General features: G+C 32.7%; 1 protein-coding gene across 3 annotated transcripts; it reads right to left on the bottom strand.

Annotated features, from left to right (window-relative positions):
• Positions 1–319: 319 nt before the first annotated feature.
• LOC111984710 (thiosulfate/3-mercaptopyruvate sulfurtransferase 1, mitochondrial) lies at positions 320–24,506 on the bottom strand. Of its 3 annotated transcripts, none has more exons than XM_065763465.1 (12): positions 24,244–24,506; positions 16,610–16,798; positions 9,811–9,870; positions 9,578–9,640; positions 9,228–9,352; positions 8,975–9,137; positions 8,066–8,125; positions 7,469–7,527; positions 5,284–5,365; positions 3,894–3,957; positions 2,436–2,503; positions 320–855 (listed from the first exon to the last, which is right to left on the bottom strand). In XM_065763465.1, the coding sequence occupies exons 1-12, from the start codon at positions 24,346–24,348 to the stop codon at positions 760–762; spliced, it is 1,134 nt and encodes a 377-aa protein (XP_065619537.1). In that variant the 5' UTR covers positions 24,349–24,506; the 3' UTR covers positions 320–759. The 3 variants fall into 3 exon arrangements, with proteins under 3 accessions (XP_065619537.1, XP_065619538.1, XP_065619536.1); XM_065763466.1 differs by lacking the exons at positions 7,469–7,527; positions 8,066–8,125; positions 8,975–9,137; ... (2 more) ...; positions 9,811–9,870; positions 24,244–24,506 and adding exons at positions 11,144–11,202; positions 11,776–11,835; positions 12,678–12,840; ... (2 more) ...; positions 13,515–13,574; positions 17,733–17,988; XM_065763464.1 differs by lacking the exon at positions 24,244–24,506 and adding an exon at positions 17,733–17,988.
• Between the last annotated feature and the right edge of the window lie 335 nt (positions 24,507–24,841).

Raw genomic sequence — 24,841 nt, 5'->3', positions numbered from 1 at the left:
TAATTCCTCTATTTCAATCTTCTTTCACACTGTCTTCCCAAACATAATATCTTAAATCTTAGATACAAAATCGAGCGCAAAAATTAAATTCCTATTAGTCTATAACCTCACCACCTTTTCTCAGAAAGTAACAAGAGAAAGAATGTGACTTTCAAAACATTATGTATGCCTTATCAACATTACATATACAAAGCAATTTGGCAGAAGCTCATTAAAGAAAATCAATTTATCAACTCTAGTGAAACATAGAATTGACTTTCATCAAAATCCATCGAACACTAAGAGGATAATATCATGTGTGAGGGAGACAAATCACATGTAGTCAATGCTGCCATATCATATCATGGCAACGTCTCCCTACCAAGGGCAGTAAGACTTTTTCATTTTTCATATATATATTTTTTTTCAAAGGGGGAGCTGTTTATATAGGAGGTGCAAATTCATCTTTACAATAGCAACTAGATAAGTTAAAGAGAACTTTGAGAAGAATCATGCTGCTAATTATTTATTTTTCATCATCAACAAAATGTGAAACCTTAGATCCCAACCCACTACCCCGTATCCCTGATGCTCTTCCACCTGCTTTGTTTGCGTAATGAGAGTTTAATAACAAACACAAACTGTAATTCAATATTTATTAGAGTTATAAGGCTTGGTGACATTTAACCGTTTTAGATACAACCTCTTTCGTCACAATTGACTGACAAACCTCATGCTGCACATGTTGCCGGAATGCTTCCAATAATGATGCACGAACATTTATGAAGTCTCAACAGGTGTGTCAGGATGTGCTCCCCATTCAGTCCAAGATCCATCATAGACTACAACATCGGGCTTCCCAAGTCGGTGGAGACCCTGAAAAAACAGAAGCATTAGACCTGTCTTTCAAGATTGTTCTTTTTTTATACATATATAAATATCTTCAGAACTTTTTATTAAAAATTAGCTAACCCAAGTACACAGGATGTACTGCAGTGGCAAAAAATTAAGAACCCAGATTACAAAGACCAACTAGAACAAGGAGAGACAAGGAAGAATATGAAGGCAAAACTAAACTCCATTCAAGGAGAGTGGAAGAAAAATGACTTTAATCAAGTATCGACTGTTCAGAGTCCTCAAAGCATCTACCATTCTGTTCCCGCCAAAAACACCAAAACAAACAATATGGGACAAACCTATATTTCTATGTCTTTCAAACTTTCCCTGCCAAAAATCTAACAACTCAATAAATTTATACAGCATAACCCAACGGATACCATACAGACAGAATACCATAGACCACAACACGTGCTATCTGACAAGATGCTCCGCTGATTCCCCACATCTTTTGCACCAATCAAGCACTACAATATGCCTATTCTGAAAATTATCTGCAGTTAAAATCTTACCTAAAGCAGCAGTCCAAGGAAAGAACGCTACTCTAGGAGGAACCTTTGATTGCCACACCTTTTCCAAGGAAATGAGATGACAAAAGAAGGAGATGGAGAGTGATAAAAACCTTGAACCCCAAAACCTTTTCCTCATTGCTAGCTTCCAACAAACCTTGTTAGCACCACAGCCCCGTACATCCGTGGAATAAGAATACCATAGACCACAACACGTGCTATCTGACAAGATGCTCCGCTGATTCCCCACATCTTTTGCACCAATCAAGCACTACAATATGCCTATTCTGAAAATTATCTGCAGTTAAAATCTTACCTAAAGCAGCAGTCCAAGGAAAGAACGCTACTCTAGGAGGAACCTTTGATTGCCACACCTTTTCCAAGGAAATGAGATGACAAAAGAAGGAGATGGAGAGTGATAAAAACCTTGAACCCCAAAACCTTTTCCTCATTGCTAGCTTCCAACAAACCTTGTTAGCACCACAGCCCCGTACATCCGTGGAATAAAGCATATCCAAAAACATAGCCAATGGTTCCACCTCCCAATCCTGCACTGGACGATAGAACTGGATGTCCCAATGAATCCTCCCACCAGAGAAACACATGGACTCCAACACAAAAGACTCCCTTGCCTAACTAATCCTATACAACTCTAGAAATACTTCTTTAAGAGAGCAATCCCCACACCATACATCCTCCCAAAACTTTCTTTCAAAGTTGTTCTACTGCCAATATTATCATTTCCCAGCAGAAAACTAGCTTTATAGGCATGTGATCATCTTTGTGGAATGTAATGATTCATTCTAAAGTATAATGATTCATTTTGAACTGTTTTCTACTATTGGAAAGTAAAACAAGATGATAATTAGATATTATCTATCCCAATGCCCAAAAAGGGACCTCTTCTCCTTTTCCTCTTCTCTATTTCTGTCCAACCAAACAAGAAATATGCCAGTCCCTCCATTTCCCTTCCAACTACCCACCCATCTAAATATCAAGACAATACAAAATGAGAGACAGAGAGAGAGAGAGATAGAGAGAGAGGGGTACCAATGCAAGGACACATGCAGTTACACCAGTGCCACACGAAGTTACAACAGGCTTTTCCAAAGGTATGCCTGCAGAAGAATTTGGGATTAAGATTGTAAAGTAACAAGATCAAGTTCAGTATAAGATAGCAATGGCAAAAGGGTAAAACCTAACATACTGCAACAAAGGAACTATACCTAAGTTTTGCTCATAGCAAAATAACCCACATGCTATAATGAAACAAATACATGGAATGCAGACCTTTAAACTCACTGGCCTAAAACAATAAGATAGCAATTACCAAGCATGACTTGACTTTCCTATTAATGTTTCAATAAAACAACACACAACCTCCTACATAGACCTTTTTTAAACCTCTGCTATAATTTATATCTGCATATCTATTGTTGGTAATTTATTATATCCTCACTTATGATGCAGTCATGGAACATCAATCAGTCTGCTACAGTGCAATTTTATCATTCAAGATATCTCTGATGGGGTCCATGTGTAATGTCCAATTGAAGCAAAGTCCCATATGAACAAATGAAAAAGCCATTAGGAAACGATTTTATACTTGCTTCATGACAGTGTTTTCTCTCTTTTACACTTTTTGCTTGACATCATAACATTAGTCATTTTCATCAGTTATTTTTATCCCTTATTGGAATCCAAGTGATGGTAGAAATGTGTGTGTCATAGAGAGAGAGAGAGAGAGAGAGAGAGGAGGGAAGGAGGGAGGGATAGGGAGTCATTGCCAAGGCTGCCATTATTTTTTTTTTTGATAGGTACAAACTTTTTCAATTAAAATTTTTTGCATGATAAACATTTTCTTTTTCATTTAATTGTTAACTTGACATAGGATAGATTTAGAGAGAATTGTTTACATATTAGTTCACTGTTAACTAATAAAGTTACAAAGACTAATTTGGAGACTACCAAGAGTCTTGTAGCTCTATTGATTGGCACCTCCTAATGTTTCCGACAGAGATATTCAATGTTCAAATTCTCTCTCCTCTGTTGAAACTATTGAATTATCAAAGTCTAATTTGGACACTGAGAAAATACAATGAAAACTTCCAGAAAGTTCAAGAATTGACTATGTTTTCAAAATAGCCTTAATTTGTAGGAGTTTCTGAAAATTACAGATCTGACCCTCACCACAAAACTAACCATAACTTGCAAAATAAACACAAACTATTTTAACCCTAAACTCCTATATGACTTGACTTTAAAAACTATGGGTTAAAACTGTGTCACATGACTAATGCTGACAATTTCATATTTATTTGTATTTGTATTGATCCAAAAAATTTCAGATCAGATCCACATGGTATTAATATATAAATAACAATTAGTTCTCAACTGCCATAGTTCAACAAGATATTAACAAACCCAATACTGAAGGAATAGAATATTTCACAAGAATATAACAATATTAAGAGAGAAATGGGGAAGAAAGGGGGGGTGGTTCCTTACCTTCTTCTTCAAATCGTTTCTTTAGTTCATCTGCAGGCAAAAGTGACTGTGAAGCATCCAACACCTGCAAAGACACACCACACGTTGATAAATAAATTGTTTATGAGGCATAGCTTTCAAAGGATTTTTTGTATCCTCATCCACTACTTCCACAACACTATAGAAACAACTAAGATGACTCTCAGTCATAAATCAAAAAACATTGTCATGTCGAACTCTTGAAATTCAAAAGATCCCTGAAATGAAATCATGCAAGAACCAGCTTTAGACTCTCCTGTCCTTACATGTTAAAAATAACCAAATCACTATGTTTATCACCAAAAAAACCCATATTGCAACTATACCATAAACTAGACTCTTCTTCAGAAGTTAAATAGCTTTTAAGCACTTTTATCCCCCCCCCCCCCTCTTTTTTTTTTGTTTTGCAGAAAGTTAAATAGCTTTTAAGCACTTTTATCCCCCCCCCCCCCTCTTTTTTTTTTGTTTTGCAGATCACATCACCATAATCGGGCACTTTCAAGATTTATTTATTTATTTATTTTAATGCAGATAATAAAGAGTTCAAGGAAAACCAAGTTCAGATACCAAATGATTCAAGAATTGTGGTCTAATTTTGATGTGGGGTCTTCTTGGCAACCTTTGTAGGCTAATTTAGTTATTATTGAGTCATTTTACAAATTGTTGATTCAGTTTTAATTAAGTTTTACTAAAATCAGGGAAATCTGGTAATTTCAAAATTTTCCAGAAGCTGTAAAGAGCTTGTTCTCATTTTATGTTTTAAGTTCTTTTTCTATATGGTCTAGAAATTCTTAAGTACTTTTTCTTTGTTATTAGTAGCCTAAGACTCCTAGTCTTTCTAGGAAAAATGTTATTTAGGAGCCCTAGTCCTTCTTGGAAAGGATTTAGCAATATTTTATATATAAAGGCTTTATTATAAATATATATATTTTTTAATAGGTAATAGATATCTTCATTAAAAAAAGTACATCATGTTTATGATGATGAACAGAATGTACTAGAAACAAATACAGAGGCTTTATTATAAATATGTTTATAAGCTTTCTCCAGGTCTAGCTTATACAGAACTCCAGGAATGCAATCACTTTGTACATTGCTAAATCCTATTTATACACTATTGCTAAATCCAATCCACTGTTTCTACTAAGAATTGGAGAAATTAATTTAGACATTTAAGGCAGGCAAAATTTGCAGACAGAAATTACTACACAAAAACCATGAATCTAAGAGCATCTAAAATGACACTTATCATTTAGAACTTAAATTTGACATCAAAATCCAACCTGGGAAAGAAGTGGATTCAATATAACAGATGGAAAAGCTATCAGGTCATCAAAACACAACAGAAACCATATAACATTTGATCATTCACCTGGGGAAAAGGAATGCACTTGCTGCCAGGTACATGACCACTTTTAATACCCTTTCGAGGCTCCGCTGCAGTTCCATCGAACCTGAAAAAGTATTCAATCTCCATCAACTCCAAGAATTTTGCATTAAAAACAGGCACTCTGGAAAACAATCAAAATTACTAAATAAAAGCGACCTTTTGACCTGGACCATTCTTTCTCATCCCTCTACATTTGCTTAAGGAAAAACAATATAGACTACAAAAACCATGGGCTAGTGAGTTGGACATATCCAATCATATCCAGAATTCCAGATGTTCCTCGGGTTTAGCAATTAGAATCAACCAAGCTATGTCAAGGAAAATTAAATAGATGCAGGCAAGCTTACATTCTATCATGTTTATAAACTTTCTGATCTAAAATCATGCAATAATTCACCTGGTCATTTCGGTGGTCATTCAACCTGGCCCAACAACCAACTTCATTAAGAAGAACTCTTATGAGAAACATCCAAGGTCTGGATTGCACAGACCATAAACTGGAACTATTGGTTATATAATTACTGCATGTTAGGAGAACAAAATGTTCACATATATTTTTGTTAGTTGACACTCCCAATTATATGCTATACCGATTTAAGGCATCTTGAACCTCTCTACGCAATTTTATTTGTTATATTCTATTTGCATAGAGATCAGGTCATGGAGTGATGCCTTCCACCAAAAGCTATAGGTCATGGGTTCAAGTTTGGGTATCAGCCTCTCTAAGAAAAAAATGTGAGCAGGACTGCCTATCAATCAGCTCTCCAAGGCCCCGCAAAAAAGTGGGAGCTTTGTGGAGTGAGTATGACTTTGTCTATTCTGTTTTACATAGAACTTCATTTTTTTTTTTTTTTTTTGGGTAGGTATAGAACTTGATAAGTTTTGCAGAGCAAGGTCTTCTAATCTATTTGTTATCAAGTTTATTATCATTTTAGTGGTAACAAATATGAAATTACTAAAAGAAAACATGAGGACAAGGATGGGTAATTTGTAAGAAAAAAGAAAGGAAACAATAAACAAACTGAACTGAGAACATTTGAGCAACAAAAAAAAAAAATTTAGGGGTGGGGTATGGTTCCTCAACAGATTAGTCCCAAGTTTTTTGGGTTCGGGTATTGATTAGATCCTCAACAAATTTGTAAGGATTGGCCGCACGTATTCTTGTTTGCTATACAATTTTATTCAAAGTCATTTTTTGATAAGTAATAAAAAAATTTATTCAAACATTTAAAAAAAGAGACAGCCAAGCATACCTGACATATACAGCTGGGGATCAATACAATCAAGAACACAAATATTTTATTTTATTTTATTCAAAGTCCTACTTTCTATTACTTCCTTAACTGAAGTCTTGTCTTCCTCAACATTTTTCATTCCCTCAACTTAAATCAATTCACAATTTTAGGTGCATTAATTGCTCTCCTCTCTCCTCTAAACACAACCAAACAATCTCAAACAACTCTCTCATCTTTCATCAACAAGGGGACAACCTTTAACATTCCCCATTTTGAACCCTATCTTTCTGTGTATTTTGATTTATCCATCTTAGCCTTCTCATTTTATCTACACTCATTTTATGAATATCTTACTTATTAATAGCCCAACATTCATGTCATAGAGAAAAATAGAATTTATAGCAGTCTTAAAAAAAATTAAGTTAATAGGAATTACCCGATCACACAATGCTCCTAATATGCTTCTCTATGAATTATTGATCCAATATATCAAAAGCTCTCACTCTCTGGTATCTCTTGACCATCAAATCTTACAACCCTTTCATCTCTACTTCTACTTTTGCTGAACTTACATTCACATTAACTCTACCTGCCTCTCTATATTTTTCCATTAGGCATCTAAGCAAGAAAACAGCTTATGTAATAAATCACCCTAGCATAAAACCGACGGTGATGCAAGAATGCTGAAAACTAAACATAAGTTTTTCAAACCCTTTGCCTATAAGAACACCTTTCAGTGGATACTACTTGTGCTTAATCAAGATAGCAGCAACAATAACTAAACGCTGAAAACTAAACACAAGGTTTTTAAACCAACAGTACAAGAATCACTGGCAATATTCTGTAAATTTTCAACTATATTACCACATCTAGGTGAAGATATCACATTCATATATTCAGCAGAAATACAGAAAAAGAAAAACATTGGATACCTGGCCTTTGATCGGGCATCTATTTGTTGATGAGTCCTGTCCTCAATGTTCTTTTTAACCTGGAAAATACACAGAAAAGATATATATAATTAGAATGCTTAAATCATAGCCTAAGTTACATGGGAAACAAAGCCCATACTTGGACTAGAAAAAAGGTAACTAACTTGTATGCTCGTAAAACCTCTATTTACTCGAATAAAACAAGTATAATGTCAATCAGAAATAATTTTGCTATTTAATATTCTCATTATTTTAGTAAGTATATATTGTATTTTTTTTTTTTAATTGATAAATACTAAGTATATATTGTATATTCTAGTCAGGCTTAAAGGAATTTTTACTACCAGAAGCAACTGCCCCACTAGAACGCATTAATTTGTACATCACATACAAAAAATTCACTAGCAAGCACATTACAGGCCCATGCTCATGTATCATCAGTAATAAACCACAGATATATATTGCATTATTTATCATAATATGTCCACTTGGAAATTTAAAGATAGTCTGGTTACCACTTTCAGAACTGAAAAATGAGGCATAGATTAAGATAAGCGTATTTATCAAAAAAAAGGATTAAGATGAGAGCAACCCAACCTGATCAAGGGTCCAGACAAGATGTGGCTGAAATTTGGTCTGAAATGTGACTGGCCCAACCTGCAGAAGAATAGTGCATGGGATTGGAACAAATCATAAGTTTTCAAAAGTAAAATTCAAACAGCAATATTGAGGGGGAGGTGGGGAGAGAATAATCAAATTACTGGGCACATAGTTTGGTGTATGTCAAAGCCAGAAAAAGGCATAGAAAAACAACATCGTTTGAGGCCAGAACCTTAGTTGAATATATCAAACTCTATATCAAATTTCCAATATATTTCTTACTAAAATATATTAACTGCATTAAGCTATGAAACAGAATAGCACAAACATTATATCATTTCTTTTTTCTCCTTTGATCTGTGCTATAAAAGTACGCAAAAGAAAGAGAACTTCAGCTCCCTTTAGCGTGACCAATTGAAAACAAAATGGCATAACAGGCCTACCATTTTAGCAAAGTGACAATGCAATAGTACCATACTTTAGCCCCTAATTTCCTCCAACATTTGACTTTGAAATCCTAACCTTTATATGTTCCCCAGTTCAGGTAATCAAATAATAAAAGTCTTCTCCGAAAGCAAATCTCAATTGAAGATGATGTTATCTTAAAGACAAGTTTAGCTCAATTGTCAAAAGCATGAACTTAAGAAGCTGATAGATGTATAAAGTAGCTCCTGAGAACTCAATGTCAATATGAAACCCTATGGCATATAGAGAATTTTTTTCTTAAATATTTAGGTTAAAATATTTTATTATAAGAATATATGATTTACAAAGCAAACCAATGCACTGAGCATGGTGAATAAAAAAACCTAAAATACTGCAGATTTCAATATTTAATTTTCTATCCCACAAAAAGGAACCAGAAAGAGGAAAATTAAAAACTAGGTGAATGAATAATGAACTTACTGCCTGTCCCTGATATACTTTCTCAATTGCCTCACTGGCAGCACTAGCTTTCAAAATAGCATCACCAGAAGCACTAGATTCAACATCATATCCAGATGCACGCCATCTTGGCAGGCCTCCATCTAATACCCAAACTCTGTCATGCCCAAACACTCGAAACATCCTTATTATTTGAATAAGGAATAGCTATATTAGTTTATGCTTCAAACATGAATTCTAGTGAATAAGAACATTTATTATCAACACAACTCACCACCAGACACGAGCTGCACTAAAAATCCCCTTCCCATCATAAACAACCAACCCATCTTTGTTATCTATTCCAAGAGCAGAAGCAGCAGCAGCAAAAGCATCCTCTGATGGCAACATGTGCGGCAACTGAAACAAGTCATCAATTCTATATTATAATAGAGGGCAAAAAAAAAGAAGCATAAAATACATATAAAAAAAGGTGGTGCATGATCCTAACCCAAATGTGTGTGTGTGTGTGTGTGTACATGTATGTATATATGTACTTGTGTACATATATGGGTAAATGCAATATATATATACACACACACACGTATGTAAATATAAATATAGCAAATGAAGAAACCATCTCACATTTGAAGTTCGGTCAGATATTCCATCTACATCAAAAAACAAGGCACCAGGGATGTGAGCAACCTGTTGGAGGGAATAATATATGAAAATGGGTCAGAGCCGAAAATCTTACAAAACACCCTTGCAGATCATATCTCAAGGATACCATATATCCAAACAGTTCTGAATTTAGGATAAAGAAAATTTATGAAAGAAAATCAAGAATGAGATTTCAACATAATCATAGTGATTACCTGATACTCTTGAATTGGATTCCTCTGCTCATCTGGCATGTACCAGGATGCGTCCAACACCTGAATATAAAAAATATAATATTAACCAACTGTTAGGATCTTAAGGGAGTAACATGCGTGTAGTACTTGACTCATTTCTGGGGCTTGTATGTGGGTGTGTCAAGGTTAATGAGCTGTAAATGCAGAGCTTTATGCTCGCAGGAAATATACATGCAAAATGCTACTAATATCTGACTGGTTTCAGAGATCAACAAATGTCCATTATAACCAGTATTAGAGTAAGTGATTTGCACATGGAGCCTAATTAAAGAAATGTTATTTACATTAACATTTTATAAGTGAGGTAATAATTTATGTAAATAATAATTTCTTTTAGTATTGCCGCCTTTAGAATCATTAAGGACAATAGTTGATCAATTTTCACCTTAAAGAGTTCATGCTTAATTACACAGTATTTATGACTGCTAACAAATTGATTCCAATGAACTTTAGGTATGTTCATGCTAATGACCTATTGGGCCAATAGCAACCAAGAAGAATTCAAAGATTTTCTCAACATGAATGTGGGACTATAGTCACCCCAAAAGGTATTAAAAGGAATACAGGAGCCAACAGATTGGAAAAGGTATGATGCACACTTGATATTTTCCTTAGTGACTAAATTATGGTCAAATATACATATACATAAAGTATATCCAAAATTGATCTCGTGAGCAATAATCAGAACTCAATTTGAATCGCAGATCAAACAGATCTACTAAGTTGTGGATTTCTAGGATTTACAATATGCATATTACTGGATATTATGGAACTACAAACAATTTCTAAATTTGATCCCATAAAATATCAATGATTTCACAATAAAAAAGAAAAAGTAGCAACAATAGGTGTCAGTTGAACTACAAGGCTCTTGGCAATTAACATCACAAATTTCCGAAGTTGTGTCAGCCTCTCGAGAAATTATAAAGTCCTCTGGTGGACCACGTCACTTGTCCACCATTCTACTAAAAAACTTCTACTTGTTTAAAATTTTTTTTTGATAAGTAAGAGAGAAGTATATTCAAGAGGCTACCTCATGCAAACAACATAAGGCAGAAAAAGAATACAGAGAGGGAAACAAACAAGAAAAAACAACAAATACACTAGAGAGAAAACTAAGTACAAAGAAAGCAACAATAACTAAACGCTGAAAACTAAACACAAGGTTTTTAAACCAACAGTACAAGAATCACTGGCAATATTCTGTAAATTTTCAACTATATTACCACATCTAGGTGAAGATATCACATTCATATATTCAGCAGAAATACAGAAAAAGAAAAACATTGGATACCTGGCCTTTGATCGGGCATCTATTTGTTGATGAGTCCTGTCCTCAATGTTCTTTTTAACCTGGAAAATACACAGAAAAGATATATATAATTAGAATGCTTAAATCATAGCCTAAGTTACATGGGAAACTTTTGCCCATACTTGCACTAGAACAAAGGTAACTAACTTGTATGCTCGTAAAACCTCTATTTACTCGAATAAAACAAGTATAATGTCAATCAGAAATAATTTTGCTATTTAATATTCTCATTATTTTAGTAAGTATATATTGTATTTTTTTTTTTTTTAATTGATAAATACTAAGTATATATTGTATATTCTAGTCAGGCTTAAAGGAATTTTTACTACCAGAAGCAACTGCCCCACTAGAACACATTAATTTGTACATCACATACAAAAAATTCACTAGCAAGCACATTACAGGCCCATGCTCATGTATCATCAGTACTAAACCACAGATATATATTGCATTATTTATCATAATATGTCCACTTGGAAAATTTAAAGATAGTCTGGTTACCACTTTCAGAACTGAAAAATGAGGCATAGATATTAATTTTATTACTATAAGCATGGATTAAGATAAGCGTATTTATCAAAGAAAAAAAAGGATTAAGATGAGAGCAACCCAACCTGATCAAGGGTCCATACAAGATGTGGCTGAAATTTGGTCTGAAATGTGACTGGCCCAACCTGATAGTGCATGGGATTGGAACAAATCATAAGTTTTCAAAAGTAAAATTCAAACAGCAATATTGAGGGGGAGGTGGGGAGAGAATAATCAAATTACTGGGCACATAGTTTGGTGTATGTCAAAGCCAGAAAAAGGCATAGAAAAACAACATCGTTTAAGGTTTGAACCTTAGATGAATATATCAAACTCTATATCAAATTTCCAATATATTTCTTACTAAAATATATTAACTGCATTAAGCTATGAAACAGTATAGCACAAACATTATATCATTTCTTTTTTCTCCTTTGATCCGTGCTATAAAAGTATGCAAAAGAAAGAGAACTTCAGCCCCCTTTAGCGTGACCAATTGAAAACAAAATGGCATAACAGGCCTACCATTTTAGCAAATTGACAATGCAATAGTACCATACTTTAGCCCCTAATTTCCTCCAACATTTGACTTTGAAATCCTAACCTTTATATTTTCCCCAGTTCAGGTAATCAAATAATAAAAGTCTTCTCCGAAAGCAAATCTCAATTGAAGATGATGTTATCTTAAAGACAAGTTTAGCTCAATTGTCAAAAGCATGAACTTAAGAAGCTGATAGATGTATAAAGTAGCTCCTGAGAACTCAATGTCAATATGAAACCCTATGGCATATAGAGAATTTTTTTCTTAAATATTTAGGTTAAAATATTTTATTATAAGAATATATGATTTACAAAGCAAAACAATGCACTGAGCATGGTGAATAAAAAAACCTAAAATACTGCAGATTTCAATATTTAATTTTCTATCCCACAAAAAGGAACGAGAAAGAGGAAAATTAAAAACTAGGTGAATGAATAATGAACTTACTGCCTGTCCCTGATATACTTTCTCAATCGCCTCACTGGCAGCACTAGCTTTCAAAATAGCATCACCAGAAGCACTAGATTCAACATCATATCCAGATGCACGCCATCTTGGCAGGCCTCCATCTAATACCCAAACTCTGTCATGCCCAAACACTCGAAACATCCTTATTATTTGAATAAGGAATAGCTATATTAGTTTATGCTTCAAACATGAATTCTAGTGAATAAGAACATTTATTATCAACACAACTCACCACCAGACACGAGCTGCACTAAAAATCCCCTTCCCATCATAAACAACCAACCCATCTTTGTTATCTATTCCAAGAGCAGAAGCAGCAGCAGCAAAAGCATCCTCTGACGGCAACATGTGCGGCAACTGAAACAAGTCATCAATTCTATATTATAATAGAGGGCAAAAAAAAAAAAAAGCATAAAATACATATAAAAAAAGGTGGTGCATGATCCTAACCCAAATGTGTGTGTGTGTGTGTGTACATGTATGTATATATGTACTTGTGTACATATATGGGTAAATGCATATATATATATATACACACACACGTATGTAAATATAAATATAGCAAATGAAGAAACCATCTCACATTTGAAGTTCGGTCAGATATTCCATCTACATCAAAAAACAAGGCACCAGGGATGTGAGCAACCTGTTGGAGGGAATAATAGATGAAAATGGATCAGAGCCGAAAATCTTACAAAACACCCTTGCAGAGCATATCTCAAGGATACCATATACCCAAACAGTTCTGAATTTAGGATAAAGAAAATTTATGAAAGAAAATCAAGAATGAGATTTCAACATAATCATAGTGATTACCTGATACTCTTGAATTGGATTCCTCTGCTCATCTGGCATGTACCAGGATGCATCCAACACCTGAATATAAAAAATATATTATTAACCAACTGTTAGGATCTTAAGGGAGTAACATGCGTGTAGTACTTGACTCATTTCTGGGGCTTGTATGTGGGTGTGTCAAGGTTAATGAGCTGTAAATGCAGAGCTTCATGCTCGCAGGAAATATACACGCAAAATGCTACTTATATCTGACTGGTTTCAGAGATCAACAAATGTCCATTATAACTAGTATTAGAGTAAGTGATTTGCACATGGAGCCTAATTAAAGAAATGTTATTTACATTAACATTTTATAAGTGAGCTAATAATTTATGTAAATAATAATTTCTTTTAGTATTGCCGCCTTTAGAATCATTAAGGACAATAGTTGATCAATTTTCACCTTAGAGAGTTCATGCTTAATTACACAGTATTTATGACTGCTAACAAATCGATTCCAATGAACTTTAGGTATGTTCATGCTAATGACCTATTGGGCCAATAGCAACCAAGAAGAATTCAAAAATTTTCTCAACATGAATGTGGGACTATAATCACCCCAAAAGGTATTAAAAGGGATACAGGAGCCAACAGATTGGAAAAGGTATGATGCACACTTTATATTTTCCTTAGTGACTAAATTATGGTCAAATATACATAAACATAAATTATATCCAAAATTGACCTCGTGAGCAATAATCAGAACTCAATTTGAATCGCAGATCAAACAGATCTACTAAGTTGTGGATTTCTAGGATTTACAATATGCATATTACTGGATATTATGGAACTACAAACAATTTCTAAATTTGATCCCATAAAATATCAATCATTTCACAATAAAAAAGAAAAAGGAGCAACAATAGGTGCCAGTTGAACTACAAGGCTCTTGGCAATTAACATCACAAATTTCCAAAGTTGTGTCAGCCTCTCGAGAAATTATAAAGTCCTCTGGTGGACCACGTCACTTGTCCACCATTCCACTAAAAAACTTCCACTTATTTAAAATTGTTGAGTCCGTAATTAATTTCTGTTTAAAAAAATTTTCTAACTAACAATTTTAAACAAGTGGCAGTTTTTTAGTAAAATGGTGGACCACATCACTTATCCACCATGTGAATCTTATAATTTCTCCAGCCTCTCACAGTATTGGGAACTAAGATGCATCTCAAAGCAACTTCTAGTAATCCAATGGTTGTTGAAAAATGTATCAGTAGAGAAGAAATTGAGAGAAGTGTCTAAATCTGATGTCTGACAGAAAACTCTGCATTTAAGATGATAGTAAACTCCACCTAAATCTTTTGTGCCTCCCTAGATATTTTTTGCATAATTTGGTTGGAAAAGAATGCAAAGGCACCAACGGTATGTATGCTTGTATATTACGCATTGTTAATCATCAACCCTAATCAAGCTTTGTTGGAACTTTTTTATTCCTGTATTTTCTCCAACCCCATAGACTTTGAGTCCCAAATAAAAATGGCACAAAGAGAAGTGAAATGATCAATTAACTATTTAGTTCCTAGTTAATTTATAATGGGGAAGCATAGTCAAAGAAATCAATTGGGCCATTTGTGTTTGAGAAAAAGAAAATTGTAATTCCTTGGATCCACATGCAGCGTATATAATAAATAATAGTTGGTTGAAAAGGGTTGAAAAAGAGAAAGGACCACTGTAAAGATATTGTCTCTTACTATAGTTGATCTCTTCTTATTGGGCCTACCTACTATAAAAACTTAAAAAGGAATAAATATGTATCTAATTAGCATATAGAGACCTAGGTTCAAAAATCTTACTGCAAAATATAAAATAAGAATAATATTCATTTGATCAGACAGGAACTAAACAGGAGGTTTAGAGAACATGTCTAAATTTTTTAGTCACATGGAACAAATGGTGAGCTCATGAACAAAAGTGCCAAGCGCACTTAAGCACATAGGCCTCTTGGAGCCTAGGTGCAAAGCCCAAGCATGTGCCTGATTGAAGTAAAGTGCACTGTTTTCCAATATAATATCTCATAACTTCTAATAGAAATATAGTAACATATAATAACAAAATAATAATAACTCAAAATTTGTATATTTTACCTATTGGGTAAGTACAATTGTATAATGTTTGTAAATTCAATTTTTTTTTTTTTTTTTTTTGATAAGTAACATAAAGATTTAATTAAAAAGAACACAGCCCAATGCATAGGAAATGTACCAAAGAGGCAAAAACATCAAGAAAGGTAAATTCAAATTTTACCTAAGTTATTATAATTTTTTTTAATTTTTATTTCATAAATTGAAAACAATTATCAATGGTCAATATCATAATAATCTAGTTATAGAAAGTTTAAACATAATATTTTATATAATTCTCTTGTGCTTTATAAAAGTACATAACCATGATAGTTATGATCAAATAATGTATATGGTCCAATCAATATGCATCTAAAAATAAAAGTCAAAGGCCAAAGAGCACAAGAATTGTTAATTAACCTTGTTTGTTTCTTATGACATGTAAATAAAATAATAAAAAATCTGTGTAATACAACACCCTAAGGATAGTGGTTGTGTAGTAAATCACTGGTCCATGTCATTTCTTTCAAGACTAAGCAATTAATTTTGATGATCCATATCTTTTTTAGCAACAGAATAAAAAAGCATGCCTAGGTGTGCTTTATGCTTCATCAAAAAGCTCCTAAAAAGCGTGCCTAAAGAGCACTTCATTAAATGAGATTTTTTTGGCCTAGTGAAGCATTGAGATCTTGGGGCTTTGAGCCTTGAGCTTAAGCATACCTAAAGCGTGCTTTTAAATTTAACAACACTTCTCATGGATTAGAGAGAGAGAGAGAGAGAGGGATTCTTGTGTATTTGTGTGCACTAGCATGTATGCTGGAAAGCCTGGAATGGATGTGTGTTTACATACACATAAATAAGAACATGTGAAACCTAAAATCAAGCAAAAGAACTCTCAAACAGACGACTAAATTAAAGAACACGAAGTATTACATAATTCCCAAATTCAGCTTTCGTCAATATTCAACCAAAGGCAAGAAAAGAGGGGCAGTAGGAACAAGCCCAAGCAGGTACCTTGAGATCAGGTTCCTTGAGGTTAGCATGAAGCCAATCGACAGAGACAACAGGCTCATTTGTAGATAAAGTTTGTGTTGAAAAATTAGCTCTTCTTCCAACCACTGAGGACGCCATAACACAAGGAACCCGAGAAGATGCTTTATATGCTGTATAAGAGGGACTTGATTGAAATTGAAACTGTCTCTTCTGCAAGTAACATGAATAACATATCATATGATCTTGTCTTAAAGAGAATAATACAGTTGGAGAGGTAGCTTCAACTCATTAAGAACACTTAAACAAATAGGTTTTCGATATCCAACTAAAATCTTAAGAAAATATGCTAGAAGATACAACATCTATACAAATAATTGCTAAAAAATCCCACGATCAAAAATACTTTAAAGATTTCCCAATTCAGTTTAAGCCAGGGGATATATAGCAAAAGCATGAAAAACATACTTTTCATTATAGGATTTGTAATGATATCACTACATGAATGTGTACAAGAAAAGCTTTAAATGCACCCCAAAAAAACTACACAGCTGTCAACGCTTTCAGTGCATAGATTTTGTACATAACATACACCACTGGTTGAAATATTTTGAACTACCTCCATATCAGATGCTTCAACCATAACGACAATCACAAAAAAGAGAGAGAAAATAACACACACTCATAGAGTCCAAAACAGTTCCTTTTCTGTTTTGTTTGAATACAAGAGTACAAAAACAATTGCTATAAACTAAACAATACCACTTAAATTGAAGCACATAATCAAAAATAGAGACCACATACAAAAACCAACAATGAAAACTATATCAGAATTCAGAACAAAGTCCACGACTTTTACCAATGAATCCCATGATCTGTAAAAAGCACTGATAAATGCAAAACCCCATCTCTCACACTCAAAACCAATAACAAAATTCGAAGCCCCATTAAAAAAAAGTTTCAATCTTTATATACAAAGGACCATAAAAACGAAATACCCAGATTGCAAAACCGATCAAATCAAGCATTAGAACAAGAATTACACAAACACAATCACAAATTAGGCCAAAATAACCAAAACCCACCAATGTTTTGGACATTCAATACAAACCCAGATAATATTTTCAACACAAAAAGCCATACTTACATTGAATAGGGAAGACAAAAGTCTGGGCTTGTGAGTACTGAGAGAGAAGGAAGAGTGAATAAAACGGTGAGTCAAGAGAGACCTTGTTAGAACGGTCGAAGCCATCTACTCAGAGACCATAAGCGTAAAAGAGTGTGGCTTTTGGACACTTGGAGTCAGCTTTCAGTGAGAGCTTTTGTGTGATGTGAAACTGGCGTGGGAAGCATCTACAGTAGCTGCTAGTCTGCAAGACTGCTGTTGTCTCGTACTGATAAATATTAAATTGTTTTTTATACCTTTCATTCAGGGGACTGTTTGGGTGAGACTATTTCAATGCACATAAGGTGGATTTGTTCAAGTTTAGAACAAAAATATAGGTCAGGAATACGAACAAATAGAAAGGATCTTCTTTGGTTGCCGGCTTGGCTTAAAAAAAAAAAAAAAAAACATTTAAAAAAAAAAATTGTACTACAAATTGGAACAAAGTTTTTGGAGTGAAACCCTTCAAATGCATCAGATATCTTTTATATTGATTGTAAATTTTAAAAATTTAACTAGTGGATTATTATATTCTTCATGCTTGAAATATTAAAATTTTAATTTTTTGTGATATAAAATTATGTATAAAAAATAACTTTATTAATCAAATAGTATTTAACATCTGATTTGAACGAAATTTAATATGCATATTAATAATATAAAGAATATAGAATTCAATAGCTAGATTTTTAAAATTCACACCTAAAAAAGATATATAAGAAGTTTGAAGAGAAATTTTGTTCCAAAAATTGTTTCAGAATTTTTTTTATCACTATACATGGTTATCTCTAAAATTCTTAGGGAGATTCTATAATAAATAAAAAAACCTACAATTTTATATTTGAAACAAATTAAAACCCTATACTTTTCATTAATTGTTTATATATATATATATATATAAAGTGTTATTCCAATCTTTAGTTAGATTATTTCATTCATTGCTGATGAAATTCCTCAAAAATCCCATGAACCGCAAGTATGATAAATGAAATTTGGAAATTTTAAAAATTCACACCTAAAAAAGATATATAAGAAGTTTGAAGAGAAACTTTGCTCTAAAAATTGTTTCACAATTTTTTTTATCACTATACATGGTTATCTCTAAAATTCTTAGGGTGATTCTATAATAAATAAATAGACCTACAATTTTATATTTGAGACAAATTAAAACCCTATACTTTTCATTAATTGTTTATATATATATATATATATAAAGTGTTATTCCAATCTTTAGTTAGATTATTTCATTCATTGCTGATGAAATTCCTCAAAAATCCCATGAACCGCAAGTATGATAAATGAAATTTGGAACTTCCGAGCTTATAACACATCATTTAAGTCATTGAGACCACTTACTCGAATGTTTCTAAAGGGACCCAGCCTAACATTGTTAACCATGGCTAACAATGACAAAACTAATGCCAATACACAAAATTAAATTGTACCGATTTAATTAATCCAATTTTACTCTCTTTCTTGGACTCATTTGATTTCATAGTATTTGAGAGATTGATTTTATAGTATTTGAGAGAGAGATCAGCCATTTAGTCGCCACAACAACCGCCGCAACAAACCATAATTTTTCCTCTCACCACCGCAACAATTGTTGCATCAACCATTTGGTCCTCTTGTTAAAGCAATCACAATTTGGTCTTTTCATCGCTACGACCATTGTTTGGTCCTCTCGTTACCGCCACCATTATCTTATGAAGTATGTATGATTTTGTGAGTATATTATATTGTGTATGACTTTGAGAATGGAACATAATAAATGAAACCTATTTTAGCAAGTGTGATTGAGAATGTGATATTGTTGCAAGAGGTGTTATGGGGGTATGTGGTGTTTTAGGCATGTGGTGTTTGGGTATGAAATTTTAAGCTTGTGTTATTTTCAATATGTGATGATGTGAATGTGATTTTTTTATCCGATTTGTGTCAAGTGCATGTGTTTGAACTTTGAATTAGTAAAAGGGTGGAATGTTGGAATTTATTTTTTGTGTATTTTTTTTAAAGATAATTTCAACTTATAGTGTCTGCTTTTGATAATTACTTTATGTTATCAAACCAAGACACTTATAGGCAATGATTGAAACCTTGATCTCCTATTTGACGACAAAAAAATTTATCAATTGGGCTAACTAGAACCCATATTTTTCGTGTATGTATAAGCAAAACTTTGAGATATTTGTTTCAGTCACCTAGCAATATACTTGACATACTAAGTGGCATAATTTTTTTTTTTTTTTAACTATTAGCTACATCAAATTTTAATCTCATTGGATAGTACTAATCAATATTACAATGTTACCATCCAATGAGCTTAAAAATAAATAAATAAATAAATAAACTACAAAATGTGAAATTGGTAATGGCTAATGTAACTAATTAGTGATCCAATAAATGTGGCAATGGTACGGTCATATGTAATGTTTCTATTGTCAAATGTGATCTATTGTGACTAAAAAAATAAGGGAACAACTAAATGTGACAATGGTACAATCATATGCAATGTTTGTACCATCCAATATGATTAAAAAAAAAAATAAGAAAACCACCAAATATGATAATGATATGGTTATATATCATGTTGATACTACCTAATGTGAAGTTAGAAGTTAGAACCATCAAATGTGACTTAAAAAATAAACAAAGCACTGAATGTGATATGGTACGGTTATCTGTGATGTTTGTATTGCTCAGTATAGATTTTGAATTATCAAATGTGATTTTTTGGTGACTTCAAGAGATAACAAAAGATATTGTAGAATTTTCCAGTATACATATTTAATTAGTAAATATTAATAAATAAAAATTCGAATTAGAGAATTTATAGAAATAACATATCAATTTAACTAGATTTTATTTAAAGAAATTTAATCAAAGATTTGATTGTTGTTTGGGTTGTTCTATAAAAAAAAGATGGTGAATTTTACTTAGTTTAAATGAACATAATAATAATATTAGAATGATGATTGGGCCTGAAAAAATAAAACAAAAATTGCAAACCCAAGCTTGTCTAAAAAGGCCCGGCTTCATCCTAAGCTGTAAAGTGGTCTAAAAAGGTCGGATTTTCTATAGCGTCCACAATTTTCGACTTAATAAGCTAAAAACTGGTGTAAGAAAAGAGCTTGGAACTTGACTTTCCTAGATTGATCGAGTTCCAGTTGCCACAGTCTGTGTCTGATAAGTATGTGTATGTGTGTGTGTTAAATTTATTTTAAACGATTTTAAATCCATTGCTTTTTCAGTGAGTTTCTGTGTGAGTCCATATGAAAAGGCATTGGATGTCTTGAATGAATCAGTTGTGTTTTGTTGATATATAATTATATACACACAGTCACAGGGTTTGGATTTGTGCTGAAACATGTGTGGGTAAGTGAATTCCATGTATAATTCAGCAGAAAAAAAGAAAAAAGAAAAAGTGAATGTAAAAGTAAAGAATTAATGTATATGCTGTGTAGTGTAGTGTTTGTGCTGTGGTGGTGAAGAATCACTGTTTTTGCTTGAAGAATGTGAGGTTTTAGTAGTGTGCGTGTGGGAGCAATTATAGCATGAGAATGTGTATGGATCATGTAGCCATGTATTTCTATGGTGATATACAGTGCTGTGAATCAGTATAAGATTCTTATTCTTATTATTACTTTTTTTTTTTATGGAGATTCTAATTATTATTATTATTTTTTTGAGAATCCGTTCCAATACGCTTATTAATAATCAAGAAATTGCATTATCTACCAAAACAGAAGAACTGATATCTAGAAGAACAGAAAAAGAACAAAATTTAACTCTCTTTGCCAAGGCATTAGCAAAGAGAAATAATTAAAAGTAAATTGCAAATTACATTACTAAAGTTTGGGACTGTTTGAATTTTATACTTTGAAATTTTAGAATTTAGATTTTACCCTTTGGAGTTATATTTTGTTTGCATTAACATTTAACAGCCCCTCCAATCATAATTTTTGTTAAGTGCCACATAAGTTTTCCGCGTGTATTTAATTCGTCCAATAAAATGATGTCACGTCATTTTATTTAAAACAGATTTTAAATTTTTTAAGAAACAAAAATGTTATGACATCCATTTTTTTGAATGAATTAAACATATGTGGCAAGCCTATGTAACATTTAGTGGAAAATATAGACAAAAAGACTACTTATGCAAACAAAATATAATTTAAGGAGTAATGCTACAGCCATACACTATTTTACAATATTTTTACAAAATGTTGATATGACCAACCTTTTATTGGTTTTCATCTAGGTCCATCATTAATATCACTTTTTCATTTACTAATAATTACTTACCATATCAGCAGTTTGTAAATTTTTTTGTAAAATAGTTTATATGTCTAACATTATTATGACTTAAGAAGGTGAAATCAAAATTCTTTCATTATTATAAAATCCAAGTACGTTTAAATTTTAGGAGTAAAATTTGCAATTTAACCAATAATAATTAATTAATTACATTCAAACCAAATCAACCTGTTCACATAATTAAGGATTTAAATTAGGTCCAGTATTTTCAGTGAATTGGATCCGGTCGGATGCCGACATGTATCTAAAAATAAACACGTGTCAATGCCATTAGACACTAGACCCAAACCTCTTAATAATTAAAAGCAATAGAGAACTTTTAAATATATAGTGGAAAAAAGAAAAAACTAGTAACTTCTAGAATTCTTGGGGTTATATTCGTCCTTGTAAAAAACTTATCAAGCCGACGTCTAATACTACTAGTACAACTCGGAATTTTTAAAGTCTATAAAAGCACGTTGGTACAAACCCTAGGACTCCATAACTTTGAGCTTTGTACCAGATCTTCCTTGGCACAAACTCTCACACTCATTCAGTTCAAGGCTTCAAGTCCCAATGTAAGTATATACCCACTTTTACATCCACTGTCTACGGTCTTTCTCCATATTCTCTGCAAATACTTGTTTCGTTTTTTTCTTTTCTTTTCTTTTCTTTTTGTTTTAGACTATTAGGGTTTATGGGGTTAGCTGTTTGGTTGCTTATATACGTATTCATGGCCTTTTTCTCTTACTATATGGCCATAAATTTACTGGGTAGACCTTGAACTTGATGTTAAAGATTTACTTCTTGACGCTTTGTAATTTGTCTTCTGTTTGTTTTGACTTCAAATATTTTCTCTACAAATTCTTAGAAAACTTCTTCTTTTCTTCCATGAATTGTTTGTTTGTTTGTTTTTTCACTGGTACTATTCTCTTTTAGGAGTCCCTTTTTAATCCTTGGAACTATGTTAACAAAGTTTTGGTTCCGAATTTTGAAAAAAGTATTGCTGTTTATGATATATACATAGGATTAATTAATTATTTGCGAGTATGTTGAGGTACTAAATTAACTTTGGCTTTACAAAAAACAAAACAAAAAATCCTTACTTTTGAGTTTAGTGGGTCGTCTTGAAATTGTAAAAAGCGTTTTTTTTTTTAGTGATTGCTTGTGATTTTTTGATGTCCAGGTTTGAACTGAAGTACTGCAGGTTCTGGTTCTTGATGTGATCAAAATTTGAGGGTCATGGTGTTTTCTATTCAATCTAATTGTCTGATAAGAATGTCATTGATTAGACCAACAAATTTGAAGTTTGATTTGCACAGTTTATGTGGATTTATATATGCACTTGAATATATGTTAATAATTTTGAGTGTGGTATTGATTGCTTGGGGGCAATAGGCATGGATATATAGGGAGTTTAGTATATTTGTTTAGGTCAAATTTGTATGCATGTAACCTTCAGATTCTAGACCAGGAAATTTATTTTCTGATTTCCTTTGAAGATGTCTGCACTTTAACAGTTGCATTGGTGTTTTTATTAGGATTTTCAGTTTTTAATGATGATGTGCTGAGTTAGATTCCACAGGCGTTCTTATGTATAATAGATAATCAATTGAAGTTGGAAAATTTTATAAAAGTTTGGTTGTAGAAGATATATGAATATATGTAGAATGGCTTTAAAGCTAGGTAGTAGCTATTGGTTATAGCTCAACTGAGACTTTCGTTGTTGTAATAATATAGCTCATTAGGACTATGGGGGGGGGNTGTTTTGTTTGAATACAAGAGTACAAAAACAATTGCTATAAACTAAACAATACCACTTAAATCGAAGCACATAATCAAAAATAGAGACCACATACAAAAACCAACAATGAAAACTATATCAGAATTCAGAACAAAGTCCACGACTTTTACCAATGAATCCCATGATCTGTAAAAAGCACTGATAAATGCAAAACCCCATCTCTCACACTCAAAACCAATAACAAAATTCGAAGCCCCATTAAAAAAGTTTCAATCTTTATATACAAAGGACCATAAAAACGAAATACCCAGATTGCAAAACCGATCAAATCAAGCATTAAAACAAGAATTACACAAACACAATCACAAATTAGGCCAAAATAACCAAAACCCACCAATGTTTTGGACATTCAATACAAACCCAGATAATATTTTCAACACAAAAAGCCATACTTACATTGAATAGGGAAAACAAAAGTCTGGGCTTGTGAGTACTGAGAGAGAAGGAAGAGTGAATAAAACGGTGAGTCAAGAGAGACCTTGTTAGAACGGTCGAAGCCATCTACTCAGAGACCATAAGAGTAAAAGAGTGTGGCTTTTGGACACTTTTGGAGTCAGCTTTCAGTGAGAGCGTTTGTATGATGTGAAACTGGTGTGGGAAGCATCTACAGTAGCTGCTAGTCTGCAAGACTGCTGTTGTCTCGTACTGATAAATATTAAATTGTTTTTTTATACCTTTCATTCAGGGGACTGTTTGGGTGAGACTATTTCAATGCACATAAGGTGGATTTGTTCAAGTTTAGAACAAAAATATAGGTCAGGAATAAGAACAAATAGAAAGGATCTTCTTTGGTTGCCGGCTTGGCTTAAAAAAAAAAAAAAAAAAATTAAAATGTACTACAAATTGGAACAAAGTTTTTGGAGTGAAACCCTTCAAATGCATCAGATATCTTTTATATTGATTGTAAATTTTAAAAATTTAACTAGTGGATTATTATATTCTTCATGCTTGAAATATTAAAATTTTAATTTTTTGTGATCTAAAATTATGTATA

This window comes from Quercus suber, unplaced genomic scaffold, assembly GCF_002906115.3.
Source record: "Quercus suber isolate HL8 unplaced genomic scaffold, Cork oak 2.0 scaffold_508, whole genome shotgun sequence".
Classification (NCBI taxonomy): domain Eukaryota; kingdom Viridiplantae; phylum Streptophyta; class Magnoliopsida; order Fagales; family Fagaceae; genus Quercus; species Quercus suber.
This window is presented reverse-complemented; position numbering and strand designations above follow the sequence as displayed.

Excerpts from the sequence above, each read along its gene's own strand:
- LOC111984710 (XM_065763465.1), bottom strand. The coding sequence starts at position 24,348 with ATGGCTTCGACCGTTCTAACAAGGTCTCTCTTGACTCACCGTTTTATT. Across the intron at positions 16,799-24,243 it reads TTTTGTTTTCCCTATTCAAT|AAGAGACAGTTTCAATTTCA; the intron begins GTAAGTATGGCT and ends TGTTACTTGCAG. Across the intron at positions 9,353-9,577 it reads TATCTGACCGAACTTCAAAT|TTGCCGCACATGTTGCCATC; the intron begins GTGAGATGGTTT and ends GACTTGTTTCAG.